The sequence below is a fragment of the Phoenix dactylifera genome, chromosome 15 (assembly GCF_051530095.1).
Source record: "Phoenix dactylifera cultivar Ajwa chromosome 15, Ajwa_hap1_PhDact_Kaust_v1.1, whole genome shotgun sequence".
NCBI lineage: Eukaryota > Viridiplantae > Streptophyta > Magnoliopsida > Arecales > Arecaceae > Phoenix > Phoenix dactylifera.
This window is the reverse complement of record NC_143204.1, coordinates 20,208,025-20,231,053: the sequence shown is the minus strand read 5'-3', so window position 1 is coordinate 20,231,053 and position 23,029 is coordinate 20,208,025. Positions and strand designations below refer to the sequence as shown.

Sequence of the window (23,029 nt, the reverse complement as noted above, 5' to 3'; positions counted from 1 at the left end):
AACTAAGAAAAATCCTTCAACTTTATTTTCTTTGAGGCTTTGAGCATGAGGTGAACTGGTAAAATACTATAAGATTGTGGTTGCAAAGGGTTTGAAGGGTCAATCTCCAAGTTGCTCTGGCTAGAAATTCAGTGCCAGTTTATATAAGATTGAAGTAAATACATGAATGAATCGTTGCACGTGGATCTGGGCGTGGGTCAGGTCAAGACTAAGAGTGACGACGTGCCGCCACGGGATGTCAATAAAGAAGAAAAAAAAGAGAGATAGAATTAAGGCACTAGATAGATCCACTTCTAACATCGATACGGACGACTCTCTCTCTCTCTCTCTCTCTCTCAAAAAAAAAAAAAAAAAAAAAAAAGGAGGGAAAGAGAACAGAGGCTAGATGAGGTGGAGCCCTGTTTCAGTGAAAGGGTGGGAGGGGATTTTGAGGCAGTGAACGTAACCAAGGGCCATGCCAATCAACAAGTTTAGACAAGCTTTAGGAAGTCACATTCATTTATCCTGAAATTTTTACCTCTACTAGGGCTCACCATCGAGGCACATGGTTGTTCATCCCTTATGCAATTACCTTAGGATTATACTGTTTTAGAGAATACATGCATTTTATTTTAATTCAGTACTGTTTGTAAGGGAAGATCTGATGGAAGATTTTCAGAAGATATATACATATTTATGAGTTCTTTTTAATTCAGTGCTTGATGACGAGTGTTCAAGATTATCATATTTTTCTGCTGTATGACTTAAGCTGAGCTTGAACTTCCACTTTATTTTCGTTTTATGCTCCAGTAATCTGAGAGGTTGAATTTTAAATGAAGTTTGAGATTGACTCCGGAGCCGTTCATGAACAGCTTGATTCGTTCATGAGACAAATCTATCTTCCCGAAGGCATCACGGATAACGAGGACGAGTCTGGGCTGCAGCTCTGTGTGGGCCCCGCAAGGGTGCGGGAGAATCTTAGCTGCAAGAACGAGAGGGTAACCTTGTCGGAGACCCACGTGGTCCTACCAATTCTCTCTCCCCTCCGGGACCGTGCGTGGGTGCGACGGCATTACCCACCTAATGTGGGCCCATCCATTGGCGGTGCACCCAGCAATGCCACGTCGCATTCAGCAAGCCATTTTGGCTCAAAATAAATGGTGCTGGCAATGGGAAGATCAGATCCCAATCTGGTCATTGGATCAAAAATTTGTAAGGACCGTGACCTCATTCAAAATAATTAAACGGAAGATATTGTTTTAAATTTTTTAGTTTTATATAAGTATTCAAAATTTTTTCGACGAATAATCGATGTGGAACTAAAGACATACTCACATGAATTTTTACATGCTTTCTTTATTCAAGTGTTGGCGTCCTCATCAGGTTAAGAATTCAAATCCATTCAAATCTAATCACAAGTACTACGATCGGTCCGTAGTCAGTCTCTATGAACTCATGCTATAGTATTTTCTAGTCCACGTAAACTATAAACCGAGTTCGCTCTGATACTATTTGTAACACCCTAGGACTCCACTCAAAATGGCTTGTTGGAAGGTATTTTTTGGGGTCTCTTAGTTCTGTATAAGTACTCAAGATTATTTCGGTGAAACCGATATGAGACTAAATACACATTCGCACGGATTCTCACAAAATCTACCAACCTATATTTGATTTATTTATTAAATAGATCAAAAATTCAAAGCCGAATCTATCAGTTTTATCGGACGTGCAATGTGACCCGATTTCTAATGGAGGATTGAATCCACTTAAATGGATCAAACGGTTAAGTATTGCTATGCCTAAAGATAATTCAGCTTTACATGCAACTATATGGCAATGCAGTATACCAATGAGTAGTCATTTTGGCTATTAGTCCATCACAGCAGCAACGATGCTACCGAGTAAATACCAAGGACATGGAGTGTATTGGTTGAATTGGTAAAATCACTTGATATTAATTAAATTGATATGGATTTAAACCCAGCTCTAATCTGATTTTGGAGGGAGTTTCCGTGGATAAGAGCGGGATTTAAAATCCTAGTCTCTTACCTAATTGAAATCGACGTACGGTCGGTCCTGCAAACCAGCCAACCCAAGCAGAGCTTTGAAATGCTCGGCAACTTGGCTTGTTAAATGAAATAGGTGTTCCACCTAGAGCCAAACATAACTACAATTTTCACGTTTGGTAAAAGTTTTTTTCCTGCAAACAACAGGGTTGAACGAGCCTGTCGTGCAGGGACCGTGGTGCTTCTTTTGCGTTCAAGAGTGTCAGGCCTGGCTTATTTATGAGTTGAGCCTCGAATGGGCCCTGAACTTGGCTTGTTTCTCAATTGAAAAAGTTCCAACAAGCGTTTTAATCGAGGCAAGCTTCAGCTGTTTGCACTTGGCAACTCCAGATGTGGCCGCGACTGCTTTACAAATTAATAAGAGTTTGATGCATGAACTCAGAATGCTGCATCCCTTCGAACCAACTGCACAATGCCTTTAAACAAGTACAGAGCCATGCGAACCAGATCCACTTGGTTATGTAAATGAAACAGGCATTGGTCAAATCCGAAATCAGTTTTGAGTCTGGATCATGGTATACCTTGGAAACTGAATTGATTTGCTTGCAGTTCTATAGTATATTATTTGCAATATTGCCTAATGCCAGTGACACTATTTCCTGCTAAAGATAAATTGCTTCTAATAATAGCAAACATTTCATGCTTCTGGTTTGCCTATTTCCATTCAAGTCAACTAGTATGTATGGTTGGTTTCTTATTTACAGTTTGCAATCGAAAGGATTCCTCATCCACAATTATAGGAGGTATACTCCATGCTCCGAAGGCATGCCCTGAAGTTGCCCCTCCTAGAGAACAAAAAGATGATGAAGATTAATTGGCAATGGAGAAGGTATGAAATAACGATTATCCATAGCATGATTTCAAACAGGATGGGAATTAGTATTCACCTTCCATTGTAGCTTCTTCACATCTTCTCCAGTATTTCAATGATAGTTCAGGATGCAAACACTTTGATAATTGCTCCATCTTCTCTTCAGCCTCAGCAATGCATTTTGCCTGGAAAAACAGGGGAAGAATGGTCAAGGGTTAAAGATGTATAAACTCACTTGGTGATGCCACCAAACATATGCAATGGATAAACCAACATTAGTTGCCATTGGTAAAGTCTAAACCAAACTTCAAAATTTTGCTCTCTAAGAGGTGGTGTTTATTTGTCTGGAGGAAGTAACACATTTTATAGAAGCTCTAACATCTTATACACCTAAAGAAAACTCACCAACATTCTCGGTGCTGCTGAAGCTCCATATATCCCAACAAACATCCGCAACATGTTGAAGCTATTGTCTATAACATCATCCTGCGATATACAGGTGAAATGACATCCAAACATAGACAAAATCCAAGTTATAAAGACACTTCTCAATGTTGTTGTGACTCAAAAGGAAATCTTATGAAGAGAAGCACACCTCATAATCATACCTACAGCAAAATGAAACCATGTCACCGACTCAGAATAACAAAATCTTATCAGAAAAATAATACACAAATTGCAGTTGAAAAAGTAAGCAGTCAAGTGACGGTTTGTATCATCCAGCTTTGGTAATAGGTGGTCAAAATGCCAATTGGCAGCATTCACCTCGGGTATGAAAACTCAACCACCCGTTTTCTTCTACAGGGCCATATTTAGTTTTAGCCAAATCATAATAACAATGCCAAACATGCACACCGGCACCATCTCATTTCCAGCCATAAGCATGCATTCCAACATTCTAGACATATGAGTACAGTAACAAATAAAATAAAACTGCATTAATACATGCACTGAACACTTCCACCAGGTGTATTCAAATGATTCTAGACTAATTCCGGTCACTCAACAGCTGGGGTATCAAATAGTGTCAAACAAGGGATGAGTATTTAGAAGTAGATTTATGTCACATGGTCGATATGTTCAGATACATCAAAGAAAGGAATTCGCTTACATGTACCCAAAAAAAGAAAGGAATTTACTTACAAGTCATCTGATACCTCAACCAGGAATTCTGATACTGATAGGAATTCCATATGCAACTCATTGACCTTCAAAACAATTATAGGACATTATTAAAGTGTGTATAGGTATGAATTAACATAAAAGACTAATTTCCCATTATACAAATGAATAGCTAATCTGTTTAAGAAAATCATCATTTCAACAGTCTGAAGGGGGGAAGTTCTTGACTGCTGATGCAAAATAACTTGGTCCATTATGCTAATGTATACTGTGAACCATATAGCAAGCAGATAAAGAAAATAAATATAAGAAGTTAAGAACAAATACTTCGTGCAGATATGAAAAAGTCATCATCCAAAACAACCACGTCTAAAATTAAAGAGATCTGTTGGAGCAATGCACCCATTTACAATTTCTGCAAAAGGCAAAATCTATATATATATATATATATATATATATATATATATATATATATAACTGGGTGATGAACCTGGTGGAATTTGTCAGTGGAAGGTCTGACTTACACGCTTCCATGCATAATCGAACTTATATTGCATGTGGGGGACTATAGAAGCATTGAACTGGTGCTATTATTAGTTTTTATATTAAAACTTTCTACCTTAACAAGAGCATGCCAACTCTTTAGAGTTTAGACTCTTAAAAAATGAAACCCACTCTCTGCCATAGGGGAAAATATTATCACACACACAAACATTAGATGGTGAAAATACACTGCATTTCTTTATGGGTAAATTATAAAAAGTTTGTACACACAATGACAGTTTTTAAGCATGCATGAATGGACCAATACATCTTATATGGATGAGTAGAAATTATCTGCATTTAATCAAATTAAAAGCCATTCATGATATGCATCTCATTCCAACTCCTGTTGTCATGTCTATTTACCAGTCTGACAACAAAGCAGTTTGACATATCAAATCATTATTGCTGGTATTGTTTATGTTGGGAGTGATAAAATAGCTGCAAGCAAGAACAGCAGAAAAGTGAAATACCTGGCAAAACCATAGAAACCATAAAAATTGCTACCAAAAAGAAAAGGCTTGAACGAATAACCTAATTCTGATTTGGTCCCAAGAGGATCTATGCACCAGCCAAAATTGTCAAGAGATAGCCAGGCATACAGAGAACTTAAACTACTTAGGCCTTTTTGATTCGTCCCTTTCACTCAAAGTTCTATGCATAAGGCAAAAATCATTCTTGTTGCACATTACATATGGTATATCCCTCATCATACCCTACTTGAAATTGTATAACATGAATATATGGTCTTTCATACAGAATATGGGCAAGTCATGATATTCCATCAAGTGGATTGCGTTTCCCTAGTAGATATCAAAGTACAAAATAAACTTATTATAAAGAGGTGATTCTATCCCATATTGACACTTTCATTCATTATCTGCTCATAAATATCTCCTAGGTTTAGAGAGTTTTCCTAGAAAGTCATGGTAACAATTTTGGCATGTGGGATGACAAACTGCACTTATCATCTTGTTCTTTTTGGTGAACTCTTGCTCCATTCTAGCTAGAGATTGATAACTAGCAAAAGTGGAGAACACATGCAAAAATCTTTAGTTGTCTGACTAGATAGTGGCAAAAGAATAGTGATTTTCTTCCATCCATTTCGCCAAGCATTCCATATACCAATAAGTCCTCCAATCCTAGTGCCAATGCTTCTATCACTGCACTGTTGCCTTGGAAGGATTACTATCTTCTTTCTCAAAAAGGAGTACTATCTTCGCAACCTCTTATATCATGGCTTTCATCTCATGCAGATCAAGTGATGGTGCATTAGCTTAATTACCATGACATTGTTATGTTGAGAGATATAGCTATTAATTGGTCCAAGGCATCAAGGGATCTCGTAGGGTCGGGTGTCGGCATACAAATTTATACCTTGTCAACATATTTTCCAACAAACATACATCACAGGGAATATTCTGATGACTTTTAAAGATACGAAATAAATCACCAGTTCACATTAATTCATATAAAACAATATGTTGACAATCACAAGCTGATTATCAGAGTGACCATGATGGATAAATCTAAAGAAGGTGGGTTTATTGCACCATCAAATTTTTGGCGAGCTCAACAACTTTTGTCAAATCCAAATATCAGTATTGGATATTTCTAATGAATCCCAAACATGGCATGGTGGCATCACCTACGAATTCACCTTCTGAGTTGAATTAGACCAATAAAATCCAACAAGAGGCTCAAATAAAGATAATGATGGTTTAGGAAATTAAGATGCTCTTCATGTCATGATGTTCCATGCTTATTCATGCAGTAGTGCGAGGCTGCAAAGAAGGCAAGTGTTTCCTATCAATTGCACATAATCATGGCCTCCATAAGAATCATCCACAAATTGGAGAAATGGGCATGCTTTATTTTATGAACAAGCTAATGGGCTAAAAGATGCACCTAATAGACCATGTGACAGTCAATATCCTACAAAATGTTGGTGATCAAGGCCTGAACCAATTGAAACAATTAACATGCATCTGCAGTGAAACAGCATGTGACTTTTAAGAATAGCAACGCGCAATGGCTATTTTTGCATAAAAAATATTGCTCAAAAGAATGAACAAGGGTCCATTGTTTCAAACCTACAAAATTTCCCAACAGCATCCATGCCTGCTCTCCATTGGCAAAACAATGGATTGTGGGAGGTAGTGAACCAATCCACCCACTTAATAATGATGAAAAATGGTTCCATTTCTTTCATAGACTGAATGCTCATATGATGAAAAATGGAAGCACACTATCCATATCTAGTTATGCCCAAGAAATGAACAAATAAATGCTTTTAGATCACCCTACTAGAATGTTGGTGGAATTATCCACCCCATACTAGGGCTTACATATGGGCTTACATGTTCTTTCTGCAACTATTGTCAACTACCTGTTGATGAAAAGATGCCATTCAAAAAAGCATAGGGAAAATGTGTGCCTTAAATTAGGTGCTTCACTGTTCTTAAACTTTCCGCCAGCCTCACACCAAATAGGCAGTTCCAGCACTTTTTAAACTCATTTATCCTAAATATCAGTTTCCCATGGAGCCGTTAGAACACTATGCATTCCAACAGTGACAGACCTTTAACTTGGGCAGCTCAAGCAAAGTTTCTGGAGATGCTAACCACAGAAACAAGTATCACTAAATATCCACGCTTCCAACCCCACTTGCATTCCCTATGCCACTTTAATCTAAGAACAACAAAATTTTTTAATAGTTCCTTCAAGATGCCTCACATTTTGATTGCAGAGTAAAAGGTCTTCAATTGCTGACTGGAAAAAGAAAAATATAAGAAACAAACTGCTAGGTTCTGAAATACTAGTGACATTGTTGTGCAAGATGTGTTAACCTTCAGGTATGTATAGAAATTAATCACATAACACCAAAACACAAAACCTTGATTCATGGAATAAAATCTAGTTACATACAGTAATGCGGCAAACTTGAGCTGACTGAGAGCTGACTGAGAAGCATTTACCTCTTGACCTCGTAATTGATACAACAAAAGATTCAATACTCGATAATCAAAAGATTTGAGATGAATTGCTCTCATCACATCTTCAATTAATATCTGAACCAAAGTTAAATGTCAGGCTGAATCTTTACAAGAGAATAATACAAGCACAAAGGGGAAAACCAATTTCAAATATAGAGGGTTATGTATCATTTCATTCCTATAATTCTTGGAATGGGAAACGAAAATATAGAGAGTGCTATGGATGATAAAATCAATACCAGAACAAAGTGGACTTCAAATATATACGATACAAGTATCTTGATTCGTGATATTCCGCCATTCCATAATCTCGTTTATAATGAACTACCCTAAAGTAGTTGATACTTGGAATCAGAATGAAGCCTGACCAGAGGCCCATTCTAAATCCATTGTGTCATTATAGCTGCCACTAAATCCTAACCCATGCTGTACTCAAAATCTCCATACTTGCCCGTTTCTCCATTCCCATCCTTCCCGCATCTCCCTCCTTAACTCACCAAGCCTTACGAAATCCGCTAGCCTCAATTTTGGATCATCCAAACCTTAATACCACCAATAATCAAACTAATCAATACCCAAAGGGAAAAAAAGAGAGCTAGGGAGTTCTTTATGTAAGCAACAAAAGATGATAAATGACAACTACTATGCACATCAGAGATCTGTAAATCAAGATGAAAAAGATGCAGCAAAAAAGAGCAAGAAGCGAGGGTACCTATGGATGTAGGACTTTTATTGGGAAGAATGTTACTAATTTATTGCCATGAGAAAGAATAGGAATAGAATGATTGGATAAAACATCAATCTGCCAAATGTTGCCCGCATTTGCAGAGAGAGGAGACTAGGTGATGTAAGATCACATGAGGATGGGCTGCATATGCATTGGTTTACCTAACAGGTTAGAGAATTTAATGTTTTGCTCAATTTTTAATGCTTGTCCAGTTTCCAGAAAACATGACAAAACAAAGAGAGCATTTTTACAGATTAAAGAAAATAAGGAAGCTTTTAGGTCTACCCACAGATTTAGATGATGGGTAAGGCTACTAGAATAAGAAGGTTAGATCTAGAGGTTTTAAAGCTTTTAGAAAAAGCTCGATGCTGACCCAAACTTAAAATTTCAGGCAACTGTATAAATTTATGCAATTTCAAGGATTACAAGAGCTGATTTTGACAAATTAAATATGTGATATTTCAAATAAGATTGCAAATTAAATTACAAGAAAATAACTTCATGTATTCAACAGTTAAAAGTAAATGTTCAATCAAAAAGGAAAGGGAAAGGAAATAGAGAGAAGAAAAGAAAACACCAGAGAAAGGGATAGGAGGCCAAATCTGGCCAAAGATACCACTTTATTTTTGCTCAAAATATTCAGCATACATCACCTGCCCAGTAGGCCCGTCAGGCTTTTCATAGACTCAACCAAACCTTATTAACAAGCCAATTTGAACTCTCAAAAGATAGGTTTTACAGCTTAGAATCAACAAAATTTCTATCTATAAAACTCAGCAATATATGTTTGATCCGCCAATCGCAACACATCAAAAAAATATTAATATCAATGATCAAAACCTGAAAACAGTCATAGGCCAAACCCAAATTTATTTTTGGGCCCAACACTTTAGGCCCAAGCCCAACTGCTAGTCTAGAACTGAAGCCCAAGACTAGAACTTTTTGGGCCAAGCCTTCAAGCCAGTTGCCAGACCAAAGAGTTTCCAAAGCAGGTATGTTACCTTGGTTAGAAGTTTCTAGCTACTAAGCAGAACAGAGCCAACTGTGGGAACAAGAACAGAAGTCAAGGGGGATACCAGAGGCACCTTCTTTTTTCCCATCAACAAGCGACAAAGCTTCCTCTCAAGAGCCCAATATTCAGCACCTGATCTGAGTTCAGTTCTTATTCTGGATAAAAATAAGACCAAAGCAAGAGTTAGAATGATATTTCCCTCTCACGATATAATCAAATGTTGAATGAACACTGAGAAGGCAAGGTGTCAGACCGCTCCGTCAATAGCCCTTGGCATTGAAGAAGATGGACAAGAAGATCGAATGGATCAAGTCTGGAAGCTTCATTAAGATCATCGGTCACACTTTGATCAGCAACCTGCACCAGGTGATATTGAACACCAGTTACATGTCAAATCAAGAGTTATAATGGGTAGAGGGGATATCTGCCATAAATTTCTCATTCAAAAATATAGTGGATAGAATATGTACAAGCTTACTCCCTTCAATATACAACCCAAATTATCATATCTGCTTTTTGGAGAAATTAAATCCTGGGATGGCAAATGCAAATCCTTTTCATTTAGTGTGTCTAGCTGTAGCAAGAAAAATAAAGGTCATCAGTTAGCACATGAATTTGTTCTAGAAATAGATCTTGAAAAATTTTATCCAAATGTACCTGATATATGTAGCTCTCTGTAAAAGAAAGAACAGGGAGGAACTTAAAAATAGACTGTGGTTTGTTTACATCCATTTCATGAAACATGAAATAAGACCTGCACTGTTATTTGACCAAACATCCAGTAGATTGAAATAATTATAAAATGTTTCAAGGATCAGTAACAGAAAATTTAAAGCAAATGTCATGTTCTTGTCACCACCAACAAATTTAACTATGTAAAATTTCTAAAATGATACAAATATTCAAAAGATAAATGAATGAATTGCTTGTTAGAATGATAGTCTATCAAAAAGATTGGACATTATCAATGTATTCACATAAGGGAAAAGCAGAAAACAAAGAAAATAGAAATGATATTGAAAGTTGAAAACAATTTCAGTAAACAGGCCGAGCGAGCCATTAGATTTTAAAATTCTACATCATACATTCAACATAATAGACTAAAATGTGAAGCAACAGAATGCAACCAATCTCCTTTTTCCCAATTAGTCAATACCTTTTGAGCAAAGTAAGAACAGCAATGTACAACATCTGTCAGAATTTATAATAATGTCATACCAATACCGTACAAGAATGCTATCCATTGCTATCTTTCAATATTGCAATGAAAATTTTTGATTGGAGGGTCTGCTGCCTAGGAATGTTGTCCTGAGTGCAGATTACTTTAGGGCTCACATGCCATGTTGAGTTGCATCCTGATATGCTGTCATATTATTATTTATTCAGCACCATATAAATGGCAAAGTAGCACCAAGTTAACAGTGCATTGCCACACCCAACATCATATATATTATTTAAGACTACCAAAAATTTTCATGAAACAAGTGCGCCGACACTCAAACTAGCACCAAAATCATTACCTTGTTTCTACTCTGTGCAGTTATACTTTCAGTTACAGCAGCTGTAAATATGACATTGAAATGAGATTGGATGGCTTAGGTTTTAGATTAGGGTTTTAAACCAGAAAATGGTAACAGATATTCAAACTTTCAATACCATATTTCATGCTATGAGTATTATTATATTTTCTTTCCTTATTTTTCTTGACCTAGAGATATTTAGTTCTAGAATGAAGACCTACGATGTTAATTTATGATCCACTACTTTCTCTTTGTTGGATCTCCTAATTTCTCACATTAGTTCCCACAAAAACCAAACATTATATGAACAATGACCAATAATAAGGGACAAAAAGAAAATCATACTACTTGATGGAGCTTTAGAAGACATGTTATGCATGGGAGTGATCTGAGGGGAAAAACAACAAGAGCATGTTATGAAACATCTAGAGTAGAGTTACGTTTGTTTTGATTTTCTGTAGGCAACACATGCACAATCATGAAGATTTTAGACTACTTTGTTTCTTTTCCTTACCTGTGCTAAAGAACTATTCATCTCACATAAGATATTTCAAGCACAATCTAAGCTATGAGCCATTCCCTATATTCAGTTGTTGCAGACGAGAATTTTCATTGTTTATTTGGCTATTGCTGTGCCAACAACTGATGGCACCAGCAACATGAGAAAGAAAAGTATCAAGTTAAAAAGAACTAAACTTTGCAGGGAGTGAGATAGTTGCCTCGGTCAAGACTAAGGAATTTTGATATGCATTTTTCAACTACATACATGAGAAAGAAAAGTATCAAGTTAAAAAGAACTAAACTTTGCGGGGAACGAGACAGTTGTCTCGGTCAAGACTAAGGAATTTTGATATGCATTTTTCAACTACAAAAAATCTTCATAATATCTGAGAATATGCAAATAAAGTCCACAAGATAAATGAGATAGTTTTCCCAAGTCAAGCTTGTGTGAATTCAATATTTATTTGGAAACTAAAAGAAATCTTGAAAATATCTGCACATGCAAACCAAAGAGGTTGCATGGAAAGATTACTATTATTATTTTCAATTGTATTTGAGCATGCAAAATTCAAGGATAATGAACTACTTACAAAATCTTCAAGGGTAGAATTTGCTCGTTCCATTGCATCAAGTCCAATCATAGGTATATCTTCAGCTTCTGATTGATGAAATTTTATTTTGTTTTCAAGGTAAAACTGGGATGGGAGCTCAACATAAATCTGCTCGCTATCTGCATTTCAACCAGACTTCCCTTAAGAAGCTTATGGAATGAATCAAGTACCAGTTCAATAGAGGAGGTGAAATATAATTTTGAATTTTAACAAAAAAAGGGTTCACTCAGAAACACACCAACAAATGGAAATCTTAGACAGTCATAAAATAATAAATAATGAAGTTTTTAATTCATAGAGTTATAATTCACTATTTTGTTTGCTAACTTCTACTAAAACCAGTAGGAAGCAGCAAGCAAAAACAAAGAAATGACACCAAACTCTTAAAAATTTTGTCATTGTATCTGTCAATATATCTAGAACGAGAATAGGTGAATTCCCAATTAGAAAACAAGACTGCTGCCAATGTAAAATAAACCATCAGATGTAGCTACGTTGTAGTAGTTAAAATAAACAACTCAAATAGAAGCAACAACTGACTAACAACCTTCCAAAAAGCAACTGACTTCTTTTATTGGTCATCTGCACACTATTAGAGTGAACAACCCCACAAAGTCTAGATAGTGTAAGGTCAACAATCATGCTCTTCCTTTGTAGAAAATCATCAACATTTGTAAAAACTCACATCCTTTCTATTAGTCAACTGAACATTAGTAGGGATGACAATTCAATAGCAAGGGTTGGAGAATCAAGGCTTCTTTAGTTATTGACAAAGAATGTCAGTCAGCCACTGCCGTTTCAAGAGCAGGCAACTTTATCTTACTCATATGAACCATCAACACTTGGTACCAGCAGTGATAATAGTACAAAACAACCAAGTTTAGGTGAACCCCATGGTTCAGTTTGTTCTCTAACATATAATTACCTTCCCCAGTGACAAAGAACAGTGCTTCTTCCAGAATTTTAGCTGAGATCTGCTAAACAAAGGCATCATACTTATCAGCTGAAAAAAATCTCATTAACATATATAGCAACAAAACAAAATCAGTCTGCAAACTGTTTTACCTTCTGAAGAAGCTCAGATATCAGATTGCACCTCTTCTCCATGCTAACTGTACCGCATGGTTGCACCTTTATGGAATCAACTTCTAATTAGGCAAAAATATATTTATATATGATTGATGGATTAAAAAATCAAAAAAAGCATGGTTAAAGTTTCAGCCTAGACCAACTGTAGAGCAAGCATGCAAACATATCATGCCAACTTCTTCAAGAAGCATGAAGCGATCCTATAACTTCCAGGTCTGCCTATAAATTGCTTTTTAATAATAAAAGGTATCCTTCTTGAGGGAAAAATTTTAATGATATTTTCATCTCAAAAACATGCCGAATAACACTGCTTATGAGGTACAGTTTAACCCTTAACATATCTTAACTTGTTCTTCCCTGGGTTGCCATGCCTTCTATTAAGGAAGCTATGCTTTTTTATTAAGGTAATTCCAGAATTGACAGTACAATTAATGTGAAATTAGTGAAAATCAGAAAAAGAAAAGGAAAGATAATCCTAATGTTGATTGTCTCTATGTAGAACGATAATTGGTAAGTGAATTTTAAATAAATAACTTCTTCAGACTTCCATTATTCACTAGTTAGAAGTTTATGAAGGCCAAATATGATTTATTTAGGGTGCAATCAATAGACTAAAATGCACTTGATGAGTCCCAAGAATGCAAGGAAGTAAGAACAATAAGATGGATTCAGAGCAACTAACATTATAGACTTCAATCAGACTGCTCCAAGTCTGTTGGTTACATAGGGTGAGTTTATGTCCAACCCAAGCCCAAATCAAATAATATGTTCCAGGTGCAAGCTCACCCATATTGGTTTTTTCCAAGATCCAAGCCTAAGCCCGAGTCATTTCTGGAATGCACCTGCAGCCTTATGGGGTGCTTGAAGATTGGCTACAGTACATGGAGGAAAAAATCATAACATGAAGGCCTTTATCCAAGTTAGAGAATGAAATGAAGGAAACAAGAAGTATAAAGTGTTGGAGACGTTTAATCCCTCAATCCTTCAATATTTGGCAAGTTGAAAATCACCCTTTATGTGCATTGTAGCAAGCAGTTGGAGACTCCAATTATAATTCAAATACTGTACATGTATTTCCCCCAGCACACCATTCCTGCCATTTTTACCTTCTGAAATGAGGTGCCTCTCATAAATCATAGCCTAGAATTGGAGCAGCCCAGCACTTTTAATCTGACTTGCGAGAGCCTTGGTCCAAGTCCAACTTATTAACATCCATGCATCAATTAAATCTCTCTGATTTCTGTTTCAGGAAGGAGGTTAAGTTTTTAAATTCATTAACAAGAAAGCACGGAGCTAAATCAGTATGCCAAAGCCTGACATAGAATTTTGCAAGAATCACTGAACTGCCTCATATTATAAGATATTTAACTGAACCACTCTGTCCTCACAAGATTAAGCACAATCTTGCAACATCCTGAATTTAACCAATGCTTAACAATTTTTTACCAAATTTTTGCTCATATGGTTAATGGCTGGCTTCACAAATGTCATTTCTCGGGACCAAGCTCTCATGAAACACTCTGAGGCTTATGGCTGAGCCCATCTAAGTCAGCCACACAATCACATAAAGAGGCATACACAAGAAGCATGGCTTGTGCCTCATTTGCATCTTCCATAAGAGCAATACACGGTAGTGTTACATTGTTTGCATTACCAAGTGAAGAAATGGATCCATTATTTCATTTTACAAAATTTGATTGCGTATGGAGTCAAACACAAACACTTCTCTATGACAGATTATGCAACCAAAGACTTCAAGCCCAGCAGACCATCATAGAACAAGAAGTGCCAATTAGAAAGAGGGCACCTTTTGTTTGAACTCAAGAAATGTGCACATTGCAAGAAAACTGCATCAAGACTTGCCTGCCAGAGTTTGATATGGTGATAAAGTCCAAGCAAAACATTCATATCCTTTACCTTGTCCTTCCCCACATATTTTTTTTTTTTGTTAATGGTCAGTTAATGGTCGAACTTATTCAGTACTTCTTGTATAGAAAAGAAAATCCATGAAGAATCATATATTAATCTACAATAATTCAGCCTCCTGTTTTTTGATATGCAATTAACTTTCCAATACCTTCTTTTCTCTTATATTTTCTACACGAAACCGGAATGGCCGAACGTAATTGACGAATTAGGTTTAGAAAATCTCATCTTTAATGCTCCAAACTCGGTATTCACCCTCTTCCGTCATTCCTCGCAAATGAACGCATAAACCGAATCAAACCCTAATCATTTCGCACGTTCAACGATCACGGGATCGATTCAAGTAGAGGTTTTGGTTTCTGGCTTTTGGGTTCACAACCGATGGTTGGAGTAAAAAAGCACGAGTGGAGCAGAGAAACAAAAAAGAAAGGAACGAGAGGAGAAATTTGGAGTACCAAGAAGAGAAGAAAATGAGCGAGGAAGCGGTCGGAGCCCTGATCGTTGAAGGAGAGCCCTCGAGCCTCCATGAACGACAGCATCCTCTGAACCCTCTCAAGCTTCCGCAGAGCTTCCATTGGCGTCCGAGTGAGAAAAAGACCGAAGAAGGCCACGATACTAAAGTTCTCTTTTCTTTTCCGTTTATATGAGCCCCGCGATACGTCGCTTTGCGGCGGCGGGTTTGCATTAAAAAAAAAAAAAAACTTAATTGTCAGTTTTACACGAAAGGATTAGTTTTTTCTCTTTTTTTTTTTTGAAAAACTATATATTTGGAGATTTCTGGACAATTTTAATCATTATCCTCGTCACAAGAAACTTGATTACGAGCTGTTAAGAGTACTTGCCAAAACTTGAAAAAAAATTACCAATAAAAGCTGGAAGTATTTTTAAACACAATCATGTCTTCCGAGCCATGTTGAAAACATCACGACTGAATTATGCGAGAAGATTGTCAATAGATTGTCCAAAAATTGCTCGAATTGAGTATCAGTTTTGCAACATGCAATAGCCAATCCAAAAGCTTTAATCAAGAGGAAAAATGTCATCTCACCATATTAACAATTCCGGGAATGGAGCTGGCTAAAATCAAAGTCAAGAACATTGCATTTTAGGACAAAAACTCGATCTTATCCTCCGAAAAGTCGCCACCAGATCATGTCTTGCACTCTCGATCTCTCACCAAGCGAGAATACGTTGGTCAAATAGTTTTGAGGCTAGTAACTTTGCTCGCCATGGATGCATCCACATCGGTAATCAGGATACCTTGTTCCATGGATGCTCATTCCAGCTCAGAGGTGACAAAAGTAAGAGTGAATATTGTATGTTGTTTGAATAGCTTATTCCAGCTTGGAGCCTTCAAGTGTTCTTAGCATCAACTATTTTTTTTCTTTTACGAAACAATCATACTATCTTCAGTCATGGTTCTTGCAATTTAGATCAAATTGGAACCGTGTTTACATCCTTATTTCTTTATAACACTTCCCTCAATACACTGCTTTCAATGTTACATCAAACATAAATGGCTTCTTGAGGTCTTTGGAGAAGAAAAGGTGCAAGTGAGTAGTTAAACTAGGGTTTGTCGTTGTTTCCTCCATGTCTTCCTGACTGTAGTTCCAGCTCTTTCGCTTCTTCCTTCCCTGGAACTGAACTACTTGTTCCAATGCCATCTTGTTCCGATACAGAGTCTCGCTTGCTATCTAATAGTCTCCCGGCTTTCCCAATTGCAAGGATCAACTCAAGTTGCTTTTCCTGTTGTTCCTACAGAATTGCTCAACATGGAAAAATGTTAAGTGGAAGAATGTAAAAATAACGCAGCTCATCAGCATGTAGAAGAATTAACTCAAAGCAGAGAAGATGAAAGGTATTCAAGCTGAAGTTCCAAGTTAATATTCTACAGTGGATTTTGATACTAGCCAACTTTGGTATTATAGTAACTTTGCATACTATAGGTTGAAATTAAAAAAAAATGAATTAAGCCACAGAAACAAGTTCATAGGCTGCATCCTTGAAGATAGCGATGTGATACAACCCACAAAAGGTCATTTTACTGGATATTTGCAAAAATAATGTGCCATGTGATGTATATAGTAAATCTCTACTGACATAAAAGATAGTGACAAGTAGCATAAGTCAGATCTAGTAGAGGAGATATGGTCCAAGATATTTTTTAGTGATATATTCCAAATGGACTAAATACTACAGATAAAGAATCAGACTCTTGAAAACCTTTATTATGTGATAATTGTTTGGGCAATCTGCCATTAACTACAAAGATTTTATTGCCAACTATAACCCCAACCATCAAGGCTTGTTTAAATTATCTAGAGACAGCATAAAGAATTCTTCTTCGCCATTCTGTCTTATTAAAGCTACATCTTCATTGCAAACTTTTTCATATGTTTCCACAAATTACATGCTATCTTAGTCTCTAATTTCCTGGCCTTTAAACCCAAACATGAGCTCCATACATTCCTTGCATGTACATTCATGAAGCTCCATAAATTCACTACAGGATGCGCCAGTCCAGAAAATACAGCCTTCGTATACTATGGTTTATATTGATAATATTGTCCTTCTTATAGAATAATATTGTCCATCCCATAGGTTTAGTTGAGTTATTCCTAAAATCAAAAGGCACAAAATCACACAGAAACTGAACTATGCCATTGCGATCATGTGGCAGCACTACCAATGATTTCCTAAATGATATTAAGAGCAGGCAGCTATTGTTAACAGGATATCACACGAACAAAGAATTTACAAATGGAAGGACCGAGGCCTGCCTTACCAACTTGTACCATCCTATACTAACCGTAGTGTAATATGCCAGTAAAGCACTGGTACAATACCAATGTTTGGTCCAGTATATGAGCCAAACCAGTCAAACCAGTCCAACCGAGCAGAACTTCCTAGCACCGACCTGTACAGCCTGGTTTCAAGCACTACCATGGTTGAGAGCAAGAAAAATATAGGATGTATATTGTATTGTGCCGATCATACGATTTGAATCAGTTATGTACTGGTACAATTCAGTATTGATGTCCGGACCTTGGGAAGAACATTACCCATTCATTGAAAATTTAATATAGATCCACTAACACTAGGTTTCCTTCTCATGGAATTATTTGATAAATTTTCAAACTGAAGGAGCGATATCTGAAAAATCTTCTATAAAACCACCAAAATGTAAGAATAATTGAATGATAAATGTCATAACATTTAAAATACATAAAGATACAGGAAGGACATAAGTTGGCAGGATACAATCATACCACTAGAGAATGCATAAAACACTTGGGAGATACAGAAGAAAGCATGCTTAGGGAAGACGTACCTGCATTGCCAACAAGACCTTCTGGATTTCACCAAGCTCCCTTTCAAGAATGTCTTCTTGCAGTGCTAGTGCTCGAGTAGCCTCAGAGTTCTTCTGTGCCAAAGCAGCAGTCTGCATGCATCAATTATACTTCAACTGTAAGAATAAAAAAGGCATCTCACATTTAATCTCAGAGAGGTCTAATATTTACAGCAAGAATGCAGGGTCCATGGCATTCCTTCAATGATCACTTGCCACTTTGTTTATGCTTCTGAAAATATTTTGTGATTAAAAAAATAAATGATGCCAAATGATATTAGAATTTGCAGAACATAGCCTGGTAGAGTAAATGCAGATCATAGAGGCTTTAATTTACTGAAGTTCAGGTTTTATCTGTGCCCTAGAGATGATTGTAGCTCCCAAAATCAAAATGTTTTACCCTCCCCTTGCATCCAGATTCTTTCCAAGTGCAGTGCAATGTTGAAGGTTTGCCCCTTGGTTGCATAAGCTTAAACTATGATCATTAAGGTATAGGTTTCATGGAAGGCCCCTCTATTGCCTAAAGTTGCTTTTGCTACGAAATCAGCATCAATTTCTAGAATGTCAGGTCCACCGCCAATAGAAATTTTGTCTCATCATTCCATGAAGCCTTATTCATGTGGAGTTTTGCTCCATAACAAATTCCATAGTAAATGGGAAAAGGCCTACATGACAACATGGTGATGAAGCTCGAGTTTTATGGGTCCTTTGTGCATGAGGTAAAAGCAAAAGAAGTATCCGTGATTTCATCATTTTATTTTTCGTTATTGGTTGACAAAAGCATCTACATATCAGATTTTGGACATTTTCGGAAGCAAAACACCTCTAACCTAGGTTTTGTATCCTCTATAGAAGCTCACTCCCACTCTATTAGCTTTCATATGCTTCCACCTTTATATTGCTGATCCCACTAGGTATTGCTACCACGACACCATCATGATCATTTTTAACTCAACAATTTGTAACTACAATTATTGACTTTTGCCCTCTTAAATATAAACAGTAAATAAAATTTGAAGAAATTAAACTTCAATGATTTAGGGGAGTGAGCTCTATCCCCAGTCCACCCCTCCAAGACCTCAGATTGCTAGGACCATAACTGCATAATAGCCCTCTAAACTTGAATGAAGTTCTCATCTAATTATAGTAGTAACCTAGTTCTGAGATTTTTCTCCTAAAGCAGCACCATTACAGCCTAAAGTAAAAAACCATTTTGCCATACCATTTAACTATTATAAGGACAAATGCTATCAAGGTATGCAGTGGAATAGGCATAACTCTTATGCACCACATATATTCCCATCTAAATAGATAGATTATACATAAAGCCCTACAGAGGCCATGACCTCCATAAATCTACATGTATCGCGAGTAAAACAAATAGTGTTCCCAACAAAGGCAAAATCATAAAATGAAAGTCATAGAACGAGGAGCACATGTAGATTAGAAAACATGTATAATTTAATTCCTGAAAAGATTGATATAGGGAAACCAACAGTTAATGCATTCAGTGGTCATCCACATATGTTGATGTTCTAATTAGGTGAAAACAAAAACAGTGATCAAAGGATCACAAGCATAATGTATAACAAAGTGTTAAAGATACAATTGGCTTGTATGCAAGGAGCTGCAAGGACAATAGACATTTACAGACACCTACAGAATTATGATTTGGCAGTATTAGCTAGCAGAGATGATTCTTTCAAATGAAAAGAAGCAGGAAATGAAATTATTGATACTATAAATCATAGAATGCCATAATCTCAAATCAATTTTGCAATGCACTTTATTCAAATACTATATCACCATTGAGAAAGTCATCTTTATCATTTTTACAGGATTCTAAATTTTCAATTAGGAACGACAATAATGTTTTATTACCTCGATTGAGATTTATTAATTTTACAGACCAGGAAAGATGGTACAGTTACTGTCTCACCTCCAGTAGTGTATCATGTGTTGATACAATGGTATATTATACCAAACGATCTGTACCAATAAGCTACAGGTAGAGGGTCTATAAAGACAGAAAACACCGGTTCAAATAACTGGGAACATGCAAAAAGGAGTTATGAGGAGTTATAAGTGACAGTGGCGAAAAGTGATTTTCCAATCACCACAGGCCTACACCAAGGGTCAGCTTTGGGCCTGCATGTCTTCACCTGTCACAAATAAACTCACCAGTGATACACAGTAGGTACTATGGTATATGCAGTTTGTAGATGATATCTTGTTAGATGATGAGAAAAGGATAAGGCTAAATGCTAAACTAGAGTTAGGAAGAATTTCTTTGCAGGATAATCATCTATATAATCAGCAAAGCTATAATAAGAGTATAAAGAATTTATCAACCCAACAACTGTCAGGTGAGGAGCTCTATTTAGATCAGAAGGAAGAAGTGGTAGGATGCTTGGCACTAAACAGTGTGACAGATTTATCCCACAAAAAGCATGAGCAATGAAACATCTGCATTTGAAGAGCAAATATATCTACATACAATTTAGTAGTCAGGAAAACAAGTATTACTTCATTAATTGGCTCCTTCAAGGCCTTCCTTGTGACTCTGAACCTAATCCCAAGCTTCTCAAGCTGCCTTGAGAGCACCCGAACTACCGTGACCGAGCTCTGTAGCTCCTGCTCCACCTTCTCGACTCTTCGTACCAAATCAACATTCAACCCATTCTCATTCACCCTATACAGCCTCCGCCACTGCCTCCAGCGTATCACACTTCCAATCACCAAGGCGCCGACCAAGAGAAAATACTGACAGACAAAAAACTTGTTCCCCAATGACACTTGAAATGGCTTGGCCGCTCCTGGGAGCACCGAACCAACGAGACAACCGATCGAATAGATGGCAGGCGCGACAATGCAGAGCACTTCAGCGACTGAAAGGAGTTCATTCAAGCTCAGCTGGCCCGGCACATCTCTCTGTGGACTCTCATCAACACTCCCACCTAAAAAGATAAATTTTTCAGCCTTTTTCTCTACCGCTTCTTCATGAAGAAAAATTAAGTTAGGGTATCCCTATGACCTGATAACAAGACACCAGTTTGCCACCGAGACGCCTTCCGGCAGGGGGCGGCTCTCCTCTGGACGAACACGAACCACCTCGCCTGCGAGAAAAGAGCTGGAGAAGGGGTTAATTTGGAGAAAGGAAGGATTTTTACGGGATTCCTCCGAATGGGCAGCGGGTAAAGCCGATCAGGACGAGGAACTGTTGATGAATTTTGAGCAGATGTAGCGACAGTGGCGAATGACATCGCTTCTACTCCGAAGCGCCGGTGGTGGATTCGTGTTCTATCTACCATGAAAATTGGCAGAACAGGGTAGGCATCGGATTGAGGTCGGGATTTCGATGGAAGCTGGGGCTAGGGTTTTGGAAGATGGGAATGGGAGGGAAATCGGAGATGGAGTGCCCGAAGACGGGAGAGAGACTAGGGGGATGGTGGGATTTTGGGCGAAAGCGGGCGGGGGCATCCGACCAAGTAGGTGGAGATGACAGCAAACTCATCGATTGTGATCACATATTTTTAAATATAAAGTAATAATATTTATATATTTCAAAGTATACCTGTGAGGATCAAATTAGATTTTGGAATGAAATATAAGGCATCACATTGCTTGTTTTAAGTTTTTTTCCCCTAAAGAAAAAAAAGATTTTGTCCATCCATGAGCAACCATTACAAACCACAAAACCAACAATTTTGGAACCGTTCGAGAGATCCCTCCCTTCATAGTCCTGATTACACTCTGGACTTGTTTGCTCGGCCGGAAGAGGAAGAAGGAAAATTTGGTTAACAAAAAATGAAAAATATTTTATATTTAATTAGAATTTCCCAAAAAAATAAAAAAATATTTTTTATAAAAATAAAATTTTTATATTTTATGAAAAACAAATGAGACATAAAAATAGTGACTTTTCTACGGACTAAAAATCAGAATATTTTTTTTTCAAAATGCTTTTAAGCTTTTAGATAGAGTGGAGTAAGGTATGTCCTGTAATAAGAACATAACATATAAAATTATTTTACCAGGAAATATATATCTAGGCTTTAGCTTTTTAGAAAAAATATTCAATAAAGAAGAATTTTTTTGGTGACCCAAATAAGATCTTTATGAATTTGTGGATCGGGGTTGTATTTTTCACACAAAAGAAGGATCGATCTTCACACGAAGTTACCATCGAATCACCTATTGCATAGTTATCAAAGTATTCTGAATTCTATTATTCATCGATCCGTATAGATCTCGAAGTAACTAATGCATAATTTAATGGTAGATTCATGTGAAGGAAAGTAAATCATCTTTCATGCGACAAATACACCTTCGATCCTGAATCTGCAGGTTTATTCCTTCACAAAATATATGAGTGGCTATTAAGAAACAATAGGAGGTGATGGAAGGGGCTTGAAATTCACAAATTAGAGATCCAGAAAATGACAGTCAGGTAGTCTCCTTCTAACCAAATGTCTTTTAGCATTGTTGCTGTAATAGTTAGCCCTTCCCATAGCTCTGTAGAATATTTTTGTAAATATATTAGAAGTATAGTCTGAGGGGGGCAGAATCCTATCATTAAGGGCTTATTAATTTAGTGGCTCCTTCATAGGTGTTAGGGATGTCAACGAAATAGCTCGAGCATGGGCCCGAGTTGAGCCTTCAGCCTTAACCCACTCTATAAGTACTTTAATTCCAGGCCGGCTTAATTTGAAGCCCATTCAGCTTTTCTAAATCCCACCTTCATTGGATTTAGGGGAGCAGGAGTATCTGGGAGAAG

At 37.0% G+C, this 23,029-nt stretch overlaps 2 protein-coding genes across 10 annotated transcripts; both read right to left on the bottom strand.

Annotated features, from left to right (window-relative positions):
* Nucleotides 1–2,563: 2,563 nt before the first annotated feature.
* On the bottom strand, nt 2,564–15,584 carry LOC103707949 (ATP synthase subunit B). 9 transcript variants are annotated; one of them, XM_089927629.1, is made up of 14 exons: nt 15,359–15,584; nt 12,954–13,019; nt 12,814–12,862; nt 11,868–12,007; nt 9,914–10,015; nt 9,735–9,830; nt 9,510–9,613; nt 9,321–9,411; nt 7,500–7,592; nt 4,000–4,064; nt 3,452–3,464; nt 3,262–3,342; nt 2,933–3,041; nt 2,564–2,830 (listed from the first exon to the last, which is right to left on the bottom strand). In XM_089927629.1, the coding sequence occupies exons 1-14, from the start codon at nt 15,476–15,478 to the stop codon at nt 2,715–2,717; spliced, it is 1,245 nt and encodes a 414-aa protein (XP_089783755.1). In that variant the 5' UTR covers nt 15,479–15,584; the 3' UTR covers nt 2,564–2,714. The 9 variants fall into 9 exon arrangements, with proteins under 9 accessions (XP_089783755.1, XP_088568087.2, XP_038990162.2 ...); XM_088711961.2 differs by having other exon boundaries at nt 9,330–9,411; XM_039134234.3 differs by having other exon boundaries at nt 9,330–9,411; nt 12,814–12,865; nt 15,359–15,537.
* A 727-nt stretch (nt 15,585–16,311) lies between these two features.
* LOC103707950 (uncharacterized) lies at nt 16,312–21,995 on the bottom strand. Its single transcript, XM_008792688.6, has 4 exons — nt 21,287–21,995; nt 20,779–21,209; nt 18,235–18,345; nt 16,312–16,658 (listed from the first exon to the last, which is right to left on the bottom strand). The coding sequence occupies exons 1-4, from the start codon at nt 21,561–21,563 to the stop codon at nt 16,470–16,472; spliced, it is 1,008 nt and encodes a 335-aa protein (XP_008790910.2). The 5' UTR covers nt 21,564–21,995; the 3' UTR covers nt 16,312–16,469.
* Nucleotides 21,996–23,029: the final 1,034 nt, after the last annotated feature.

Bases quoted from the DNA above. Each gene is read 5' to 3' on its own strand.
- LOC103707950 (XM_008792688.6), bottom strand. From the start codon at position 21,563: ATGGTAGATAGAACACGAATCCACCACCGGCGCTTCGGAGTAGAAGCG. The intron at 21,210-21,286 runs GTCATAGGGATA...TTATCTTTTTAG, and splicing joins AACTGGTGTCTTGTTATCAG to GTGGGAGTGTTGATGAGAGT. The intron at 18,346-20,778 runs GTAATACTTGTT...TGATGCATGCAG, and splicing joins TGAAGGAGCCAATTAATGAA to ACTGCTGCTTTGGCACAGAA.
- LOC103707949 (XM_089927633.1), bottom strand. From the start codon at position 15,478: ATGGAAGCTCTGCGGAAGCTTGAGAGGGTTCAGAGGATGCTGTCGTTC. The intron at 13,020-15,358 runs GTACTCCAAATT...GATTCCATAAAG, and splicing joins CTCATTTTCTTCTCTTCTTG to GTGCAACCATGCGGTACAGT. The intron at 9,831-9,913 runs GTACATTTGGAT...TTCTTGCTACAG, and splicing joins CAGAGAGCTACATATATCAG to CTAGACACACTAAATGAAAA.